Source organism: Chlorocebus sabaeus, chromosome 20 (genome assembly GCF_047675955.1).
Source record: "Chlorocebus sabaeus isolate Y175 chromosome 20, mChlSab1.0.hap1, whole genome shotgun sequence".
Taxonomy (NCBI): domain Eukaryota; kingdom Metazoa; phylum Chordata; class Mammalia; order Primates; family Cercopithecidae; genus Chlorocebus; species Chlorocebus sabaeus.
Window position 1 is genome coordinate 90,964,528 of NC_132923.1, and position 22,449 is coordinate 90,986,976.

Sequence of the window (22,449 nt, forward strand, 5' to 3'; positions counted from 1 at the left end):
CCTGGGAACTACAAATAGGTCTTGACGGGAATAGACACCGACTCTGGAGTGGGCTTTGCTTATCCCATGGAAGATAAAAATACTCAGAGTACCATAAAAAAAAAAAAAAAAAAAAAAAAACAAAAACAAAAAAACAGAACTCAAGATATTGCATGGATTTGGATGGCCCACCATCATTTCTTCAGACCAAGGAACACACTGTACAGCCCATAGTGTCCAACAATGGACAGAGTGAGATATCCTCCTTAGAGTAATAGTTTGACAGAGAAGTAGAATGGGCAATTGAAACGCTAGTTGTCTAAAACAGGTGGAGATAAAAAGCATGAAGGGCTGGTTTACAGGCGATCATAAGGATGTATGTGCTCACACTTAACATGGGACTTTTTCTCTGTTTTTCTGGTTGATCTGGGGAAGAGGGGTTAGGGAGGATGCTAGTATGACTACACAATTCTTACCAAGGAGGAGTGCACTTGTATAACCACTATAATTTTTCTTTTCTTTTTTTTGCTTTTGTTTTTGTTTGTTTGTTTGTTTTTGAGAGACGGAGTCTCACTCTGTCGCCCAGGCTGGAGTGCAGCAGAGCCATCTTGGCTCCCTGCAACCTCCGTCTCCCAGGTTCAAGCACGTCTCCTGCCTCAGCTTCCCAAGTAGCTGGGACTACAGGCATGCACCACCACGCCTAGCTAATTTTTTTGTATTTTCAGTAGAGAGGGGATTTCACTATATGTTGGCCAGGCTGGTCTCGAACTCTTGACCTCAGGTGATCTGCCTGCCTTGGCCTCCCAAAGTTCTGGGATTACAAATGTGAGCCACTGTGCCTGGCCCTGTTTGTTTTTTTGAGACAGGGTCTTGCTCTGTTGCCCAGGCTGGAGTGCAGTGGCATGATCATAGCTCACCGCAACCTCCGCTTTCAGGGCTCAAGAGATCCTCCCACCTCAGCCTCTCAAGTAGCTGGGACGACAGGCAAGCGCCACCATACCCAGCTAATTTTTTGTATTTTTGGTAGAGCCAGGTTTTGCCATGTTGCCCAGGCTGGTCTCAAACTCCTGAACTCAAGCAATCCTCCTGCCTTGGCCTCCCAAAAATTCTGGGATTACAGGTATGAGCCACTTTGTTTAGCCTATAGTTTTCTTTCCTCCCCAAATCACCTTTAAAAAATTTATTTTTTTCTCTCCTACCTGATGCAGTGGTCCTAGGACCAGGGTTACAACTACAAGTTTCTGAAACATCAGGGACGATTTCTAAGAAAAAACTGTAACTATGCTTTTAAACCTAATGGCAAAATTCCTAAGAACATTACTGGGGTGGGTAGTGCTTTCACCCCATTTAGCAAAAGTGGGACTAACAGTGAATGCAGCTATATTGCCTGATGGTAAAAACAGCTCACAAGTTCTGCTCCTATATAACTTTGCCCTATCTGAATGGGAGTAGTCTGAGGAGGACCTACTCCTAGACTTGTATTGCTGCCTGCAATCTGGAACCGCACAAGAGAGATTCTAATGTCCCTTTCAAAGGCGAAAAGGTTTGGGTATAAACGGAGAGAAGGAGAAATCATAGCTGAGAGTAAAGAAGTGAGTAAATGAGTTAGGGTTACTAACTGAGGAAAATTCAATGTTATGTTAACAGCCCAAAAGAGTCTAAGAACAAAAGTTGACACTGTCTCAAGCTCAATTATTCCGGATGCATGGAAGTATGAAGCTGTATGTTTACCAAGGCCAATCCTGCTTTTGGAACTTGACAAGATTTAGGAAACTTGCAAACCTGAATGGCCTCATCCTGGGAGACATTCATACAATATGACGTACTGGACTAACCATTACTGATTGCATATACAAATATTTTTTGATATAAAAGATCTGTGGTCACAAACTAGGGGGTGACCTGTGGTGTTACGATATACATACTGGTTTTAATCTACGGTTTCTGGCTCACAAATCCCATAGCCCTAGTTATAGTCTTTTGTTAGAATGTTGGCTGTGTTAGGCCTCAGCGGCAGGCCTGTGACCTTCTCTGGCTCTCCTTTCACTTTAATGTTCCCCAATCTTTCTGACTGTGGGTCTTAAGGCTCTCCCATGAGAGTCCCACCCTATACCTGGGGCAAGAAATACTGACTTCATGAAGCTTCCATAAAAACCCAAGAGGACAGGGTTCAGTGAGCTTCAGGATAGCTGAACACGTGGAAGTTACTGAAGTGGCAAGGCTGGGGAGGGCACTGAAGCTCCCTCCCCCTTCCCCAGTAACTCACACTATGAATCTCTTCATCTCTATCCTTTGTAATATCCTATAAACCAGTAAATATTAAAACAAAAATCTAAGAGGCTGAGTGCAGTGGCTCACACCTGTAATCCCAGCACTTTGGGAGACCAAGGAGGGCAGATCACTTGAGGTCAGGAGTTCAAGATCAGCCTGGCCAATATGGTGAAACCCCCATCTCTACTAAAAACACAAAAATTAGCCAGGTGTGGTGGCGCCAATGTCTGCAGTCCCAGCTACTCAGGAGGCTGAGGCACAAGAATTCCTTGAACCAGGGAGGCAGAGGTGGCAGTGCCACTGCACTCCAGCCTAGGTGACAGAGCAAGACTCGCTCTCAAAAAAAAAAAAAAAAAAAAAAAGACTAAGAAATATAGTCATTCAAGAAAGTCTGTTTCATTTGGCATTGTTATTAAAAGAATACAATTTATAAGAAATTATTGATTACAAATAACAATTTTGCTAAAAATAAAGCCAAATAAAAGTGTACCTATTTTAATAATTTGTGAATTTGCCTTTACTTTATTTCTCATTTAAATAGATGAACACACAGACACATGCAGTATTAATTCAACTATCATTTTTGACATTTTGCCATTTTCAATTGTATAAAAATTGATAATAGAATTGGTTGTAATATTTGCCTGTTTCCCTCTTTGATGATATGCTGTTTTTCTTTCATCTTTGAATGTTTTCATTTTATATCTGGATGAAAGCCATGATTTTTTGCTTTTATTTTTATTTTTTTAAACTGTTAAACAGTTTTGGAAGTCTTCCACCAAATGCCCAAAGAATTAACCTGTGAGTCACATCAGAGAAGTACACCTCATGTGGACCATCCATGTTCGTCAGTGCTTGGTTCCCACAGGTAAATGTGAAGTGGCAATCTAAAGTTGGCTTCCAGATGAACACAGAAGTTTATGGAATCTCCACATTTCTAATTTTAATTTTCCTTTACACAACTGGGTTTTGTTTTATATTTATTTATGGCTAAGTTATTCCCATCTGTGGCAGCAGAGTGGGACACTGATTTTATGGGCTGACCAATCCCAGGTATACACCCGAGAGAAATGAAAACATATGCCCATAAAAAAAAACTTACACATGAATGATTATAGCAGCTTTATTCATAATATCCAAAAACCAGAAACAACCCAAATATCCATCAAATAGTGGTATAGTCACAAAAGGAAATACTGAAACATAAAGGAAGCCAGATACAAAAAAGCAGGTCGTTTGACGTGTTCATTTATATGAAATTCTACCACAGGCAAAGCTAATCTATAGTGCCAAACAACAGATCAGTGGTTGCCTGAGGCCAAGACGTGGAAGATGGGATTGACTGCAAAACTACGGAAGGAATATTTGGGGGTAATAAAAATGTTCTATCTATTAATTGTGGTTGTAGTTACATGGGTATATATATTTGCCAAAATTCATAAAACAAAACAAAGGACCCCAAATTGTTTCTGTGGGATATAACTATCAATAATTACAGTACTGAAAATGGAAACTGAGACATTAAAAAATACTTACTGATTCATTTGATGATAACACTAAAAATCCACCGCATCTTAATAACATCTTAGTACTCATTATCAAATTAATTTTGACCTTGAGAACCCCTGAACTTGTCCTCAAGTAAAGCGTAAGTCTGTTCCAGAATATGAAAACTAATGAAGGGCAAAACTTGGAATGTGAATTTTGACTGTCATGGTTTATAATACCTGAGTCTGAAAAGCTAAAACTGGTTAAAATCTTAGCAAATAATTTATTCAATTTTGGTGAGTCCACGTCGTTGGTTAACTGTTTACTGCCACTACCTACAATATTAAAGTTATTCTTTTATGTTGTGTAATATGCCTAGATAGCAAATATTTTGTGTCGTGCTAGAAAAATTCTCTGTGCTTCATGATGACTTACCATGTCCTTAATTAAGCAAGCATAGGGTTCCTCATAAAAAAAACTACAGTTACTTAAAATTGCGTTACTTTCTATGTTTGTTTATAAATGTTTTACTGTCACTTAGGTTAAATAAGTAACCAGGTATTATTTCTCAAGCACCAACAATCCTATCTTAAGTGTTTCTCTGAAGATTTGTTTTTCCCAAATCAGATCCTACGTGTAGAAAATAAAACAAAACTTTCAGTGTATTTTTTTTTTTTTTTTAATTTGAGACAGGGTCTCACTCTGTCACCCAGGCTAGAGTGCAGTGCCATGATCTCAGTCCACTGCAGCCTCCACCTCCCAGGCTCAAGCAATCCTTCCACCTCAGCCTCCTGAGTAGCTGGGACCACAGGTGTGCACTACCATGCCCAGCTAACTTTTATATATTTTTGTAGAAACAGGGTTTCACCAAGTTGCCTAGGGTGATCTCAAACTCCTGAGCTCAAGTGATCCTCCCACCCTGGCATCCCAAAGTGCTAGGGTCAGTGTATTTTTAATACGCAAAACTATCTCTGAGATATACTAAAACATCCTTGGCAAAATCACAAAGACATGTTTTCTCCTTTTTAGAGAAATGCTAGAAATAATTAGGTTTACTATTTTGTTATTAATGAATTTCATGAGAAAAGTTGTCTACCAGAAGACACGTTCAGTGTTCCCTAGGTTAAAGTTGCATGGGTAAAATGCTATTACTATAAATATTCTAGTTATTGTATGATTAATGGAAAACTCCTAGAGATTTGTAAATGTCCTCATTAGCCACAATGTTTCTTGAGTTCTGATAGAACTCTGCCAGATTTTAGGAACAAAAGTTTAGTGTTTTCAGTCTTTTTATTTTTTTTTAATCTCTTACAGGAAGAAGTGTTTTCAGTCTTAATTTCAGTTATTATCTAAAATACTGGCCAGGTGCGGTGGCTCACATCTGTAATCCCAACATTTTGGGAGGCAGGAGGATCACTTGAGCCCAGGAGTTGGAGATCAGCCTGGGGAACATTACAAGACCCTATCTCTACCTTGCCCAACCGCAAAAAATTAAAATAAAATAAAAAATAAATTAAACGAAATAAATAAGCTGGGCATGGTGATGCATGCCTATAGTCCCAGCTACTTGAGAAGCTGAAACAAGAGATCGCTTGAGCCCAGGAGGTTGAGGCTGCAGTGAGCTATGACAGAGCCACTGCACTCCAGCCTGGGCAACAGAGCAATACCTCGTCTCAAATAAATAAATAAATAAATAAATAATAAAAATTGAAAATGTTTACTTGGTAACAACCTTACTTCTAACATTTGAATCCAGCACCTTCTAGGTCAGTGGAGTTTTATTAAAAATACAGATGTACAGGACAGAAAATACAGATGTACAGCTATTCCAGACCCACTGAATCTCTTTACTTGATACCCTTAGTATATTTTTGGTATTTTTTTGGTATCTGTATAATACCACAAGAATATTATACGTTATACATGAAGATTTCTCCCTCTCTAAAATTACGTTTATCTATGTTTTCTAAATCAGACGTAACCTTCACTGTCTTATTTGCAATAATCTCTTACAGTTTGCTATAAGTTTTTGGACTGGCCATATTACTCTCATTTTACATGTGACAAAAACAACTTAATTTCCTTGTTAGTTGCATTATTCTTATGAGACTCTATCACATGCAGAGAGATTCTGTTTTGGCTGAGGCCTGTCAACTAGAAGCCAGAGTCTATGTCTTCAACAAAGAAGAGTTGTCTCAGAGCTCCATGGAAAAGGACTGCGGCAGGTATTTTAAAACTACTGACACATCAAAGAATAGACAGGCTTCCAATGGCACGGCTTGGACAACTGGACAACTTCCAGATCATTCCAGTGGACTGAGTCAGAATTTCCAGAACTTTTTTTAGTTAAGAAGCCGAGTACTAACCTAAGATCCGGTGAAATAAGAATTAGGTACACAGAACTGTATGAACTATAAGAAATGATTATAGTCATTTGTTTGAAATATTATTTTAATGTCCATTTTCTAATATGCAAGGGAGCCAGCTGTATTCCTTGTTAAGCTATGTATAACTCTTAACAATTAAGTAGACTTTGCTCTTGTAAAATGAAACATTCCTAAATCACATCTGATTCTCACTGACCCTCCCCTAACCCAGAACTAAGAACGTCTTACTGAGTCTCCTTACAGTTCAAGGCAATACAGTTATTTGAATAGGGCTAACAAGAATCTCTTCTCCTTTTGACCAGAATGTTGTAAAAACTCATTGTCCAACAAAGAGCTTGCCTGAAAGGTCGCATTTCAGAATCATGCTCATTTGATCAGGTATAACAAACCACTTTTAAGGAACTATGGTTGACTTTATAGAGCCAATACTTACAAAACCTTCCTGGGAAAACTGGCCTGGTATCTGGTTTTACAGGGTCCAGACTTACAGATGGTAAGGAAGGTCACTTCCTGGAAGGCCCAGGACCCTTAGGAATTCACCCAAATTTATAGTTATTACAAGTGAAAAGTGGTTTCTTAGGCTTGCCTTCCTAGCCTCGAGATACAAATAATAGAGGCCTTTAGAAGTCTAATCTGAGATTCTTTATAAAAATTTACAGCAAAGTAAACTTAAGAAGGCCTTATGGTAAATTAATATTCTGGCTACACTATGCAAATAATCAGGCCAAACCCAATGAGATCACCCTTTTTTTTTTTTGACCAAAAATGTTTCAGATTATTTTAGATGAAAAGGTAAGAGGTTATTTAAAAAAAAAAAAAAATTGGAAAAAGTTAAAAAAGAAAAGTTTACTAGATATTTCCAATAAAAGACTATGCATTGTTCAGAGAACACTCTTCTAGTTTGTCTTTTATTGTCTTTGAGCTACTTTACAACTCTGTAAGTTATACGTAACTGATGTTATGTGAAATATTCTTTTCTTTTTTTTTTTTTTTTTTTTTTGAAACAGGGTCTCTCTCTGTCATGCAGGGTGGAGTACAGTAGCACAATCATGGCTCACTGCAGGCTCAATCTCCCAGGTTCACGCAATCTTCCCACTTCAGCCCCCTAAGTAGCTAGGACTACAGGCAGTCACCACCATCCTGGTTAATTTTAAAAAAAAAAACTTTTGCAGAGACAGGGTCTCACTGCATCGCCCAGACTGGTCTCAAACTCCTGGGCTCAAGTGATCTTCCTGACTCAGCCTCCCAAAGTGCTGGGATTACAGGTGTGAGCCAGTACATCTGGTCCACAAAATAATGTTTGCCTATAGGCATGCTGATAAATTCTGTACAGTGAAGGTGCAACTGACTTCCCTTCTCTCCATGGAAAAACTCAATTTTGTAATAAATAATAAATTTATTTCAACACTACACATACACAACACATATCACTTTGTGGTTCTTTCACTTCTTTGAACTGGCTAATATATCTGCCATATTCCCTTACTAATAATGAGTTAAATATTTAACATGTGCCTATTTTTAAAAATCAATAGCATTACACCTATTTCAAAATTTATTATTATGCAACTATATCTCTAGAGGTAGGAGGATAAAACATATTTATTTTATTTTACAACTTGGTAGCTCTATTTTAAACAATTAAACATGTATACCTCTACTTGTATTCTTGTGCCAGACCATACCAATGTTTGGAACAAGCTCAAATGATTGCCAATTTGTGTTAAACTCTATAGCAGGCCATGGGGTCAGCGTATTGTACCGCACAACATGGTCCTGACCTCACAGAGCTTACCACCTGCTATGGACTAAACTGTGCCTCCCCAAAATTCATGTTAAAGCTTTCACCCCCAATCTGACTACATTTCCATATATGTTCTTTAGGAAATAAATAAGGTTAAATGAGGTCATGGGGTGGGCTCTAATCCTATAGGACTGGTGGCCTTGAAAATGGAGGAAGAAATAAGGAAGGAGGGAGAAGAAAGAAGAAAAAGAAGAAGAGATAGATCTATGCCCCTATCCTCAGGCTGGTGTACCACATAAAGGCCATGTGAGCACACAGCAAGAAGGCCACTCTCTGCAAGCCAGGAAGAGAGGTTTACCAGAAACCTAGGATGTTGTCACCTTCTTGGACTCCTAGTTTGCATAATTGTGAGAAAATGAATTTTTCTTATTTAAGCATGTGGTATTTTGTTACAGCAGCCTGAGCTAACACTAATATGCTACTCAATGGGGGAAGGCAGACAAACAGTTCTTTATCTACAACTGATGTAAGAGCTATGAAGAAAAAGTAGAGGGTTTAACGAAAGTATGTTCTGGGAAACCCAACTTAGTCTACAGACAGCAAGGTTTGGGCGAGGTCAGGAAACCCTTTCCTAAGGAAGTGAGATGTAAGCTGGGACTTGAAAGATGAGTAGGAACTAGACTGGTATAGATGGAAAAATAACATTCCGGCTGGGCATGGGGGCTCATGCCTGTAATCCCAGCACTTTGGGAGGCTGAGGCAGGTGGATCACAAGGTCAAAAGATTGACACCATCATGGCCAACATAGTGAAACTCTGTCTCTACTAAAAGCATAAAAATTAGCTCAGCACAGTGGTGCACACCTGTAGTCCCAGCTACTCCAGAGGCTGAGACAGGAGAATCGCTTGATCACCTGAGGTTGGGAGTTTGAGACCAGCCTGACCAATGTGGTGAAACCCTGTCTCTACTAAAAAAAATAAAAATTAGCTGGCTGTTGTGGCATGCACCTGTAGTCCCAGCCACTCGGGAGGCTGAGACAGGAGAATTGCTTGAACCAGGGAGGCAGAGGTTGCTGAGCCAAGATTGCATCACTGCACTCCAGCCTGGCAACAGAGTGAGACTCCGTCTCAAACAAAACAAAACAAAACAAAAATTCCAGGCACAGAGAACATATTGTGCAAAACATGGAGACAAATATAGCAACCACATTGTATAGACAGTCAGGTGTGATCCTAAGAGTAAGAAAAAATTCACCAAAGGCCAGGTGCAGAGGCTCACACCTGTAATCTCAGCACCTTGGAAGGCCGAGGAAGGCAGATAGTTTTAGCCCAGGAGTTCAAGACCAGCCAGGGCAACATTGCAAAACCCCATCTCTAGCATAAGTACAAAAATTAGCTGGGTGTGGTGGCGTGCACCTGTGATCCTAGCTACTTGGGAGACTGAGGTGCGAGTACCACCTGAGCTCAGGAAGGATGGGGCTGTAGTGAGCTGTGATCACACCACTGTATTCCAACCTGGGTGGCAAAGTGAGATTCTGTTTCAAAAAAAAAAAATTCACCAAAAAAGTTTAAATGAATATATAATAATGAAATCCACATTTTTAAAAAGCTGTTCCTGGCTATTGTATGATAGGTAGACTGAGGGTGAGCAATGCCACATAAAGAAAGGCCAGTTAGGAGGTTATGGCAGTAGCAGAGGCAGGAGATTACAATGGCTGGGACTATCTGGACATACCAGTGGTAGTATAAAGAAAGAGAGAACACCAGTCGGGCACTGTGGCTCAAGCCTGTAATCCCCGCACTTTGGGAGGCCGAGGCGGGTGGATCACAAGTTCAGACTGAGACCATCCTGGCTAACAGGGTGAAACCCTACCTCTACTAAAGATACAAAAAATTAGCCGGGCGTGTTGGCATGCGTCTGTAGTCCCAGCTACTCACGAGGCTACTTGAACCTGGGAGGCAGAGGTTGCAGTGAGCCGAGATCATACCATTCTCCAGCCCGGGTGAGGGAGCAAGACTCTGTCTCAAAAAATATAAAATAAAAAAGCCCAGCGCGAGGTGGCTCACACCTGTAATCCCAGCACTTTGGGAGGCCGACGTGGGCAGATCACGAGGGCAGGAGATCCAGACCATCCTGGCTAACACGGTAAAACCCCATCTCTACTAAAAATTTAAAAATTTAACCAGGCGTGGTGGCAGGCACCTGTAGTCTCAGCTACTTGGGAGGCTGAGGCAGGAGAATGGCATGAACCCAGGAGGCGGAGCTTGCAGTGAGCCAAGATTGCACCACTGCACTCCAGCCTGGGGGACATAGCGAGACTCTGCCTCAAAAAAATAAAATAAAACAAAAATAAAGACAGAACACCAAGAGATATTTGAGAGGTATAACAGAAAAGACTTGTGAGTGTAAGGAAGAGCACAGCAACAAGAATAACTAAATTTCCTACCTTGAGGAAGCAGTACCATTTAGTAAGCTAGAGTGTAAGAGAGGACCTGATTTTTGAGAAAGACAATGACTTCAGATTCATAGTCATAAATGCTACAGTTCAGATGTCTCTGAGATATCCAGTCACATTATGGTGAATGGACAGTTAAGAGGTCTAGCAATACAAATGTGGGGATAATGAGCATAACAATAACTATTCTCAACATACAGTAACAAAAACGGGTTCTCAAGGATTTTCAGATCCCACCTACACAGGCAGAGCTCACCGACAACTAAGTCCATTTTTAAACAACAAAATGGTTCCCTGTAGAGATATGAGTGATGGCTATGTCTACTTCCCTCCCAACCTCTGCTATGTCCTGCCTTCCCATTGGACACTTAACAGAATCTATATAAAATTACTTCCTATATAAGACCAATTTTTAAAAGACAGGGTCTTAAATGTAACACAAAACTATCACTTTGTGTCTTGAAAGGTTGCAAAATTTCCTGATTTTCAAAGCCCCACAGAAAAATTGAGGCTCTATATCAGACACTACTGATACCTCAACAAAGGGTTTACTATGTGTATGCAGCAGGTGGTATCTCTTTTTAGCACATTTTCCAGAAGCATTGATCCAGGCATCAAGTTGCATCAGAAAGGGAAAGTACATGACGCTGTCAGTTTCACAGGAGCAAAGTTCAACGCATCGCATCCCTGAGGCCCAGGAACTCCTCCCTGCCCACTATGCAGTGCCTACCACTGCAGACACTAGACATTTCCTTTCATCCAATATCTGGTATCCAAGTCCACTGCCCAAATGAGTAAGCTGACAAAACAAAAGGTTAACTATCCCCAAGGACACTAAAGACTACAAGCCAGCAATGTTAATAATATCAACACACACATATACACATACCCCATGATGAATGCAACCAACAGCAACCTCTCCACTCCTACAGTGCGTTATCTCAATTGACTGCTCATAGCCTCTAAGAAATAAAGCAAGACATTTCATCAAATATGAAGAAAATTATCTTAAGCCTAATGGGTATTAGAAAAGCTTTACTTTCAGGGTAACTGGAGACATAAGCATTATTTACATTAAGCTCCCAAATGTAGGGTCTAGGTACTGGTGCTGAAATTCACAAACAAAATAAATAATCACCTGGCATGGTGGTTCCTGCCTGTAATCTAAGCACTTTGGGAAGCCAAGGCAGGCAGACAGCTTGAGCTCAGGAGTTCCAGACCAGCCCGAGCAACACGGTGAAAGCCCATCTCTACAAAAAATACAAAAATTAGCCACGTGTAGTGGCAGGTGCCTGTGGCCCCAGCCACTCAGAAGGCTGTGGTGGGAAGATCTCCTGAGGCCAGGGAGGATGAGGCTGCAGTGAGGTGAGACTGCGCTACTGCACTCCAGCCTGGGCTACAGAATGAGACCGTGTCACAAAAACAAACAAAATAACAACAGCAGCAAAAGAAAAATCCTATTTGAAAGGAATCACCAAAAAGATGCCCCCTCCATAGCATTGGGCAGAAAAGCCATTCAGAGCTGCTTCAATTACGAAAAAGTAAAATATAAAACTCTTCTAGCCTGGGTAAACAGATAAAAGTAACTTTAGAACTTCAAAATCTTCTTTTCACAGATATATATACTTTGAACAAGGTTATCAACTCCCTGAGGTCTGATATTCTAAACTACATTTTTTAATGCATTAAAAAAATACCCAGATGGGTTTAAATAAGAAATAGCTCTCTAAAAATGAAAATGATTTAGTTTCAGGAAGCTACATCTAAAATAAATGGTATAAGCCAGGCCAAAAGAACTTTCATAACCACCTTTCCCCAATAAAGCCCTTATCGTGGTGGGCACAGATGATGTTTGCATTTTGCGCACTGGAATTTAACAGCTCTCTTCCCTAATCTGACCAATGACACTACAAGTGTGTGTGTGCGCGTGTGTGTACTTATAGATACATATATAAATATGTATGCAATATATAAATATATACTTATATAAGCATATAAATATATACTATATATATATATATCACTCATTCCAGACTCCTGTTCTCTGCTCAAACGTTGCCTTAATGAGAAAATTCCTGGACAATCCAAATTTTTTTGATTTTTAAAATATTTTTATAGAGACGGGGTCTCACTATGTTGCCCAGGCTGGTCTCAAACTCCTGGACTCAAGTGATCCTCCTGCCTCAGTCTCTCAAAGTGCTGGGATTACAGGTGTGAACCACCATACCCAGCCTAGACAGTTCAATTTAAAATTTAAAATTTCAACCCTCACCCCACAGAAACACACATCCTCCTATCTTATATCTGGCTTTATTTTTCTTCATAGCAGGAAGTACCATATGACATATCATACATGTTTTTGTCTCTCTTAAGTAGAATGGAAACTCCATGAGCACAGGGACCTTGTCTGCTTTATTCACTACTGTATCTCCAGTATCTAGAATAGTGCCCACGTGTAATTGGAACTAAAATAATATAGTATGGTGGATGCATGGATGGAAAGATCTGAGCAAATCACAAAGTGAATGGAGGCAAAAAGTCAAAAATACAGTAACTGCTTTTACCAAAAAACATCTAGTAAGTAATAGTGCCAAGACTGAAATCCACATCTGCCTGACTTGCAAACCCAAGCTCTTAATTTTCATGCTATACTTTCACTTACCGATTTGGAGACTTCAGACGAATTACTTGTTAGGTGGAAGAATGTGTATTTTGTATAGTGCCAAGTTGTCACATAAGTCTAGAAACCCATATTTGAGTTCCTGTCCATTTTAATGCAACTAACATATTACGTGGAAAAGCATAGCAATTGAAAGCCTCAAAAATTAACAAAAACGCTCTCTCAAAGGACAAGAACACCAAACTAGAGGCAAATTCTAAATTTCTCTATGCCCGTGAAGGATATGGAAACGAGCCTTTGTAACCTGGAATGAGCACACCATAGGATTTGCTCTTGGGAGAACCATTCTGAGAAAGAGGCAAACAGGGACACAAATATAATGCCCCCTCCTTCTGACCAAGACTTAAATGACAATTACAGAAACTTTAAAAATTTTCCAGATCAGGCTATGAGGACGAGAAACAGTGGAGCAGATGGTAAGTCACTCATTTTATTAACCTCAGTTTTTCCACACAACTAATTTTGTAGTAATTAAACTTATTCAAATTTTTGTGGTTCTTACCTTTCTGTTTTCTTTACTACAAATGCTAAGCAGTACTTTGCCTCCTACTGCACACTCCCTACAAAGACTTGCCCAGTTCTGTGTACAAGAGGGACCATGGAACTTCAATTGTTTGGGGAGATGACTAAGCACAGAGATCAGGTAGCCGATCCCTTCATTTTACAAGTATGGCAATTCAGGTCCAGAAGTGGGAGTTCCTGTTTTAAAGTCACACGTAATTTGTTAGTGGCAAAGCCTATATTAGTACCCATGTTTCCTTGCTTCATTCCAGAACAAAACTTTTTCTACTCCTCTAATATTAGAGATAAGAAAGGATATTGTTTATATTAAAAAACTGAAGAACTTCTGGCTTACTTAAGTGTAAGCTCTTCAAAAGAGAAGAATTTACCTAGTTGAATCTTAACAGCCTCAGAACTTAGATCACTCTACCCAGCACATAGTAGGCTTTTTAAGTTTTTTATTATTATTTCTTTGACGGAGTACCACTCTGTCGCCCAGGCTGGAGTGCAGTGGTGTGATCTCAGCTCACTGCAACCTGTCTCCTGGATTCAAGCAATTCTCCTGCCTCAGCCTCCTGAGTTGCTGGAACTACAGGCGCATGCCAGGACGCCCAGCTAATTTTTTTTTTTATTTTTAGTAGAGACAGGGTTTTACCATATTGGTCACATGGGTCTCGAACTACTGACCTCAGGTGATCCAACTACCTCGGCCTCCCAAAGTGTTGGGACTACAGGCATGAGCCATGGCACCTGACCCAGAGTAGATATTAATGTGTATTTACTGAGTGATCAATTGTTTAAATGTGAGTGATCAATTGTTTAAATGTGAGTTACTTTATCAAAAAGAGGAGGGAAAATCTATTTCTGACCCTTATTAAGTAAACATTTTTAAGGCAGTTAGAGTAGGCCTAACTTTAGATATCACTAAAATAACCAAAAAATTATTCTGATATAATATAAAAATAAGAATACTCCTCCTTCTTCTCAGCAACTCCATTCATTGAGGACACACATTCCTGCAAGAAGCTACCTGTCTCAAGTCTTAATTTATTTCACTTAATACTAAAAAAAGGCAAATCTCAGACAGTTTTCAGATAGAAGGAACCAAAAAAAAGAGGAGGGGAGGGCAGAAATAGTAGAAAAATGACCAAGTACAAATATTTGCTGACTATGATGCTGAAAAGCTACTCCTTTTCAGTTATGCATACCTACTTGGTGTATCTTTCCTCTAAGAGTCCTGGGAGAGCCCTTGCCATTTACAGAAGACTCAGGACACTTGTGAAGCTAGACCTAATATTCACTGCTAGAAACCGAATTTAAAATTTAAAATGTGCCTCTTAAATAATAGAATTCATCCAAATTTAACCCATTAAGAATTCTAAAACTAATGTATATTAAAATTAAACTATAAGTAATAAAGCACTATACATATATTAAATGATCCTTCTAACAGGCTTAGTAAGAAGAAAACACAGGTAACATTATTTTCATTTTATAGATAAGGCAACTGAGGTTTAAGAAGATAAAGTGATTTGTCTAGGTTTACAAAGCTAGTTAAATGGCATGGTCAAGACTGAACCTTAAGAGTTTTCTGACTCAAGTCTCTTCATATCAAACCAAAATAAGCTTTCGTAAACAGCCCAAAAGGCTACACAAAAATCTCAGAGGAAAATTTAATCACAAGAGCATTTTTCACAAAACAAAACCCCAAAATGGACAGTAACAGAAAGAATTACTATGTGTTTCATACATTTAAAAATTGCATATGATGTGTACGTAAAGTATACTTAATACATAAGTATAAATATTGTTGTGATCTCCTCCTTAATTAGATCTTTTTTTTTTGTTAAGGCAAAGTTTAAAAGCCATTGTTTTATCACAGCTCTATTTCCTTAGGGTTCCCCAGATGTGACTTTACTAGTAAATCATGGTAAAGATGAGTATATTGTAGGTCTATACAGTACAGGTTTTTGGGCCCCAACATATAAATTTTAATGTATTAAGTTCACACTCCGCACTTTAACAAGCATTCTAGGTAATTCTGATTGGCCAAATTTCTAATACTGCCCCAACCAAATTCCTAGAGGAAAAGCAGTCCAAGAGAATATAAGAAATTAAAATCCAGGGACAAAAACTATTTATTAATCTCCCCTAACCCTGAAGCCAGAAAAAAACCAAACAGGTTGGGAACCTATTCCATTCAACGTAGTCTCCAAACTTAGCTGCCCTTGCCTCAGCTTATCAGAAAAGTTGGTCTTCTCCTCATACCATGCTATAGGATAGATGTAAATGCAAAGGGTTTCCATTTTAATATTCCTATCTCCTTAGCTTGAGTCTACTAAAACTCAGTAAATCTCAAAGCACAAGTGTAAGACTGTGGTGAACATTTAAGTTGTAAGTTTCCCAAAATGTTATGCAAAAACTGAGACAGAGGAGGGATTTGGAGGTGGAGAGGAATGGGGAGGAGGGAAAATCTGACCTAGTGGGAGAAGTCAGTTAGCCTGCTGGCTTCCCTAGCTCAGATACAAGTACACAGAAAGAAATATTCCTGAGTGGGATTCTTCCACATGACAGTGGGAAATGTTCCCAAGAAGGGTTCCTAAGTAGGAGATCATAATCATAATGGCAATAATCATCTACTTACAAGCTGCCTCTTCTTGGAAGGCTCAACTCCTTCTGAAAAACAAAACATATGCAAGTTAGAAATAAGAACCCATCTGAGACCTGTTGGTCTACCTAAATGTCCTAGGAAGTTCACAGTATTATCTTAATAATGGAAAAGGTCATATATTTCTAAATAATAACTTTTTCTTTGTCTTTTTTTTTGAAATGGAGTCTCATTCTGTCTCCCAGGCTGGAGTGCAGTGGCATGATCTCGACTCACTGTAAGCTCCAACTCCCGGGTTCACGCCATTCTCCTGCCTCAGCCTCCCGAGTAGCTGGGACTACAGGCAACCACCACCACATGTGGCTTTTTTTTTTTTTTTGGTATTTTTAGTAGAGACGGAGTTTTACCGTGTTAGGATGGTCTCGATCTCCTGACCTCATGATCCACCCGCCTCGGCCTCCCAAAGTGCTGGCATTACAGGCATGAGCCACCCTGCCCGGCCTCTTAGACTCAGGCAAACTATTACTTCTTTAATCTTCCTTCCTAAAAGGAATGTCCCATAGAATACATGCAACATTTTTCCCACTAGATGGAACCATTACCCCAGTGTAGATTACAGGCATGCTAGGCCAGCCGTTAACTGCTGCTGAATTATAAAGGGCATTAGTGGCAAGCATACAGAAAGAATGAAATGGGATTAGGGCAGTGGGTGATAATTAGAAAATATTTTAGACAAATAAAATAGTATAGGAAATAATGTAACAAAGAGATGACTTCACACACCACTGGCATAAGAAATAACCTTTACAATAACAGTTGGGGCCACTGTGACTTGCTTTCCAAGTGTATCAAGTCCCACCTCCTACCAGTCCTAAATTAACAACTATTCTTAATTTGTTTTTTATATTTTCCATGTGTTTTTGGATTCATAAAAAATTAGTATTGTTTTACATGTTTTAAAATTATATATACATGGTATAATATTATATGTATTCCTCTGTTGACATTAGCCAACATTATGAAAACTGAGAGATTCACCCATGTGGATATATTTCACTTTAGTTCACTAATCTTCAGACAGTGGTCCAGTCTATGAATATACCAATATTTATTTATCTATTCTCTAGCAAATGGAAATTTAATTTTGTTTCCATCTTTTTCTTCTCCATTAAAACAATACTCCTGTAAACATTCTTGTAGTTGTTTCCTAGTGCACATGTAGAAAATATTTCTTGGACATTGAACTACTGAGTCATAAAGTACTGGATATTCCAAATTGTTCTCCAAAACAACTGTTCATGAAAGAAATATATCCCTGATTACACAGGCATGAATATATGTGCTTATATTTTCTTCGAAAAGTTTTATAGATTTGCTTTTTTTTTTCTTTTCTTTTTTTTTGAGATGGAGTCTCACACTGTCACCCAAGCTGGCCGATCTCAGTTCACTGCAACCTCCACTTCCTGTTTCAAGCGATTCTCCTGCCTCAGTCTCCTGAGTAGCTGGGATTACAGGCATGCACCACAATGCCCAGCTAATTTTTTTGTATTTTTGTATTTTGCCATGTTAGCCAGGCTGACCTCAAACTCCTGACCTCAAGTGATCCTCCCACCTTGGCCTCCCAAAGTGCTGGGATTACAGGTGTGAGCCACCACGCCCAGCCGGTTTACTTTTCATAGTAAGTTTAATATGCCTTATTTTTGTAAAATTCACTTACTTTATAAAATTATTTTTGCTAAAATTCAGTATTTGATTGCAATTCCTTTGTGTGTTTTTCTAGGTAAATTTACAAACATTCAATTGTGCAAATCTTAAATTACTTCATCTTATGTATGCCGATTGATAAGTCTGGTAAGTACATATACTCAGATAACCTAAATCTTTTTTTTTGAGGCAGAGTTTCACTCTTGTTGCCCAGGCTGGAGTGTAATGGCACGATCTTGGGGCACTGCAACCTCCACCTTCCAAGTTCAAGCGGTTCTCCCGCCTCAGCCTCCCAAGTAGCTGGGATTACAGACATGCGCCACCACGCCTGGCTAATTTTGTATTTTTGGTAGAGACGGAGTTTCTCCATGTTGGTCAGGCTGGTCTTGAACTCCCGACCTCACGTGATCCACCCGCCTCAGCCTCCCACAGTGCTGGGATTACAGGCGTGAGCCACTGCATCCAGCCAACCTAAATCTCTATCAAAACACAGAACATGTCCATCAATCCAGATAGTTCCACCATGTCCTTTCTTTGTAAATCCCCAACAAACCACTATCTTCCTACCCCAAGCAAATATTATTCTCATTGTGTCACCACAGATTACTTTTACTTCCTCAAAACTTCATATGAATGGAACCATACAAATATAAACCTTTTTACATAGGCTTCTTCAACTCAGCATAGTATTTGTGAGATTCATCCATGTTGTTGCAAGTAACAATAGCAATATGAATATACCCCAGTTAATTTATCCTTTCTCCAATTCCATTTTTCAGCTATTAACATTCCTGTAACAGGTCTTTTGACAAGCTATATTTCATTTGTCTTGGGTAAATCCCTAAAAGTGTAGAATTACTTGGTTAAAGGGTAGATATATGTTTAGTTTTATAAGAAGCTATCAGACCTTTTTCTAAAGTGATTATACCATGTTACACTCCCATGAACAATGTATGAGAGTTTCAAGTGCTTCACATTCTAGCTAATACATGTTATGCTTACATTAATAATATAAGAAAGTTCCAACTGCTCTACATTCATGCCAATATATGGTATCAGTTTTTTATATTTTAGTCATTTTACATTTTAGCCATTTAGGTGTGTAGGGGTATCTCACCGTGGCTTTAATCATTTTCCTGATGACTAACGATGTTGAGTATCTTTTCATGTGCTTATTAACCATCAGTATATATTCCTTTGAGAAGTATCTTAAAATTTTTTTACCTTTTTAAAAATTGAGTTATCTTTTTGCTATTGAATTGTAAGAGTTCTTCATAATCTTCTAAATACAAGTCCTGTGTCATGTGTGTTTTGTAAATATGTTCTAATCTGTGGCTTGCCTACTAAAGTTATTGGTGGTGCCTTTTTCGTTTTTTTGTTTTTGTTTTTGTTTTTGTTTTTGTTTTTTTGAGATGGAGTCTCGCTTTGTCACCCAGGCTGGAGCACAGTGGTGCGATCTTGACTCAGGGCAACCTCCATCTCCCGGGTTCAAGTGATTTTCCTGCCTCAGTCTCTCGAGTAGCTGGGATTACAGACACCCATCACCATGCCCAGCTAATTTTTGTATTCTTAATAGAGACGGATTTTTACCATATTGGTCAAGCTGGTCTAGAACTCCTGATCTCAGGTGATCCACCTGTCTCAGCCTCCCAAAGTGTTAGTATTACAGGCGTGACCCACCATGCCAGGCCAGTGGTGCCTTTGATGAGTGAAAATTAATTTTGAGGTAATACGTGAGATGAAACTAGGTTCATTTTTTTTTCATATGGATATCCACTTATTTCAATACCATTTATTGAAAACATTGTCCTTTCCCTAAGAAATTATTTTGAAACCTTTCTAGGCTCTCTATTGCATCCTACTGATCTATTTTTCTGCCCTATGCAAGCACCCCACTGTCATGATTCTGTAGCTTTATATTTAGTCCTGAAGTTGGATTATACAGTCCTTTATTTTCCAAGATTGCTTTAGATATTCTAGATTCTTCATTTCAATTTGAATTTCTGAATCCAATTGTTAATTTTTACCAAAAAAAGCCTGCTGGGATTATACATCAATTTGGAAGAAGTGATATCTGAAAATATCAAGTCTTATAATACATAAACATAGTATTTCTCCATTGACAGAGTACTTTAATTACTCTAAGCAATGTTTTACCGTTTTTAACAAAACTCCTTTTATGAAGCTCATCCCTAAGTAGATTTTTTAAAGCTATTATAAATAAAACCTTCTATTTCATTTTCCAATTGCTTGCATGTATATAGAAATGTAATTAATTTTTATACTGACCATGTATCCTATACTTCGGTAAAACCATTATTAATCATAACTGTTTTGTATATTCCTTAGAATTTTTCTATATAAACAATCATATCTTCTATCAATAGGGAGAGTTTTACTTCTTTCCATTTTCTTTTTTTATTATTGTTATTATTATTATTATACTTTAAGTTCTAGGGTACATGTGCATAACGTGCAGGTTTGTTACATATGTATACTTGTGCCATGTTGGTGTGCTGCACCTATCAACTCGTCAGCACCCATCAACTCGTCATTTACATCAGGTATAACTCCCAATGCCATCCCTCCCCTCTCCCCCCTCCCCATGATAGGCCCCGGTGTGTGATGTTCCCCTTCCCGAGTCCAAGTGATCTCATTGTTCAGTTCCCACCTATGAGTGAGAACATGCGGTGTTTGGTTTTCTGTTCTTGTGATAGTTTGCTAAGAATGATGGTTTCCAGCTGCATCCATGTCCCTACAAAGGACACAAACTCATCCTTTTTTATGGCTGCATAGTATTCCATGGTGTATATGTGCCACATTTTCTTAATCCAGTCTGTCACTGACGGACATTTGGGTTGATTCCAAGTCTTTGCTATTGTGAATAGTGCCGCAATAAACATACGTGTGCATGTGTCTTTATAGCAGCATGATTTATAATCCTTTGGGTATATACCCAGTAATGGGATGGCTGGGTCATATGGTACATCTAGTTCTAGATCCTTGAGGAATCGCCATACTGTTTTCCATAATGGTTGAACTAGTTTACAGTCCCACCAACAGTGTAAAAGTGTTCCTATTTCTCCACATCCTCTCCAGCACCTGTTGTTTCCTGACTTTTGAATGATTGCCATTCTAACTGGTGTGAGATGGTATCTCATTGTGGTTTTGATTTGCATTTCTCTGATGGCCAGTGATGATGAGCATTTTTTCATGTGTCTGTTGGCTGTATGAATGTCCTCTTTTGAGAAATGTCTGTTCATATCCTTTGCCCACTTTTTGATGGGGTTGTTTGTTTTTTTCTTGTAAATTTGTTTGAGTTTTTTATAGGTTCTGGATATTAGCCCTTTGTCAGATGAGTAGATTGCAAAAATTTTCTCCCATTCTGTAGGTTGCCTGTTCACTATGATGGTAGTTTCTTTTGCTGTGCAGAAGCTCTTTAGTTTAATGAGATCCCATTTGTCAATTTTGGCTTTTGCTGCCGTTGCTTTTGGTGTTTTAGACATGAAGTCTTTGCCCATGCCTATGTCCTGAATGGTACTACCTAGGTTTTCTTATAGGGTTTTTATGGTATTAGGTCTAACATTTAAGTCTCTAATCCATCTTGAATTAATTTTCGTATAAGGAGTAAGGAAAGGATCCAGTTTCAGCTTTCTACTTATGGCTAGCCAATTTTCCCAGCACCATTTATTAAATAGGGAATCCTTTCCCCATTTCTTGTTTCTTTCAGGTTTGTCAAAGATCAGATGGCTGTAGATGTGTGGTATTATTTCTGAGGACTCTGTTCTGTTCCAATGGTCTCTATCTCTGTTTTGGTACCAGTACCATGCTGTTTTGGTTACTGTAGCCTTGTAGTATAGTTTGAAGTCAGGTAGCGTGATGCCTCCAGCTTTGTTCTTTTGACTAAGGATTGTCTTGGAGATGCGGGCTCTTTTTTGGTTCCATATGAACTTTAAAGCAGTTTTTTCCAATTCTGTGAAGAAACTCATTGGTAGCTTGATGGGGATGGCACTGAATCTATAAATAACCTTGGGCAGTATGGCCATTTTCACGATATTGATTCTTCCTATCTATGAGCATGGTATGTTCTTCCATTTGTTTGTGTCCTCTTTGATTTCACTGAGCAGTGGTTTGTAGTTCTCCTTGAAGAGGTCCTTTACATCCCTTGTAAGTTGGATTCCTAGGTATTTTATTCTCTTTGAAGCAATTGTGAATGGAAGTTCATTCATGATTTGGCTCTCTGTTTGTCTGTTACTGGTGTATAAGAATGCTTGTGATTTTTGCACATTAATTTTGTATCCTGAGACTTTGCTGAAGTTGCTTATCAGCTTAAGGAGATTTTGGCCTGAGACAATGGGGTTTTCTAAATATACAATCATGTCATCTGCAAACAGGGACAATTTGACTTCTTCTTTTCCTAACTGAATCCCCTTGATTTCTTTCTCTTGCCTGATTGCCCTAGCCAGAACTTCCAACACTATGTTGAATAGGAGTGGTGAGAGAGGGCATCCCTGTCTTGTGCCAGTTTTCAAAGGGAATTTTTCCAGTTTTTGCCCATTCAGTATGATATTGGCTGTGGGTTTGTCATAAATAGCTCTTATTATTTTGAGGTACGTTCCATCAATACCGAAT

At 38.9% G+C, this 22,449-nt stretch overlaps 1 protein-coding gene across 8 annotated transcripts in view; it reads right to left on the reverse strand.

Annotated features, from left to right (window-relative positions):
- MAST2 (microtubule associated serine/threonine kinase 2) overlaps positions 1–22,449 on the reverse strand; it is a 262,802-nt gene that overhangs the window by 131,047 nt on the left and 109,306 nt on the right. For all 8 annotated transcript variants that reach the window (XM_007978931.3, XM_007978930.3, XM_007978929.3 and 5 more), the window contains exon 4: positions 16,150–16,181. In XM_007978931.3, coding sequence (XP_007977122.3) covers positions 16,150–16,181 — 32 coding nt within the window. The remainder of the gene's footprint in view (positions 1–16,149; positions 16,182–22,449) is intronic.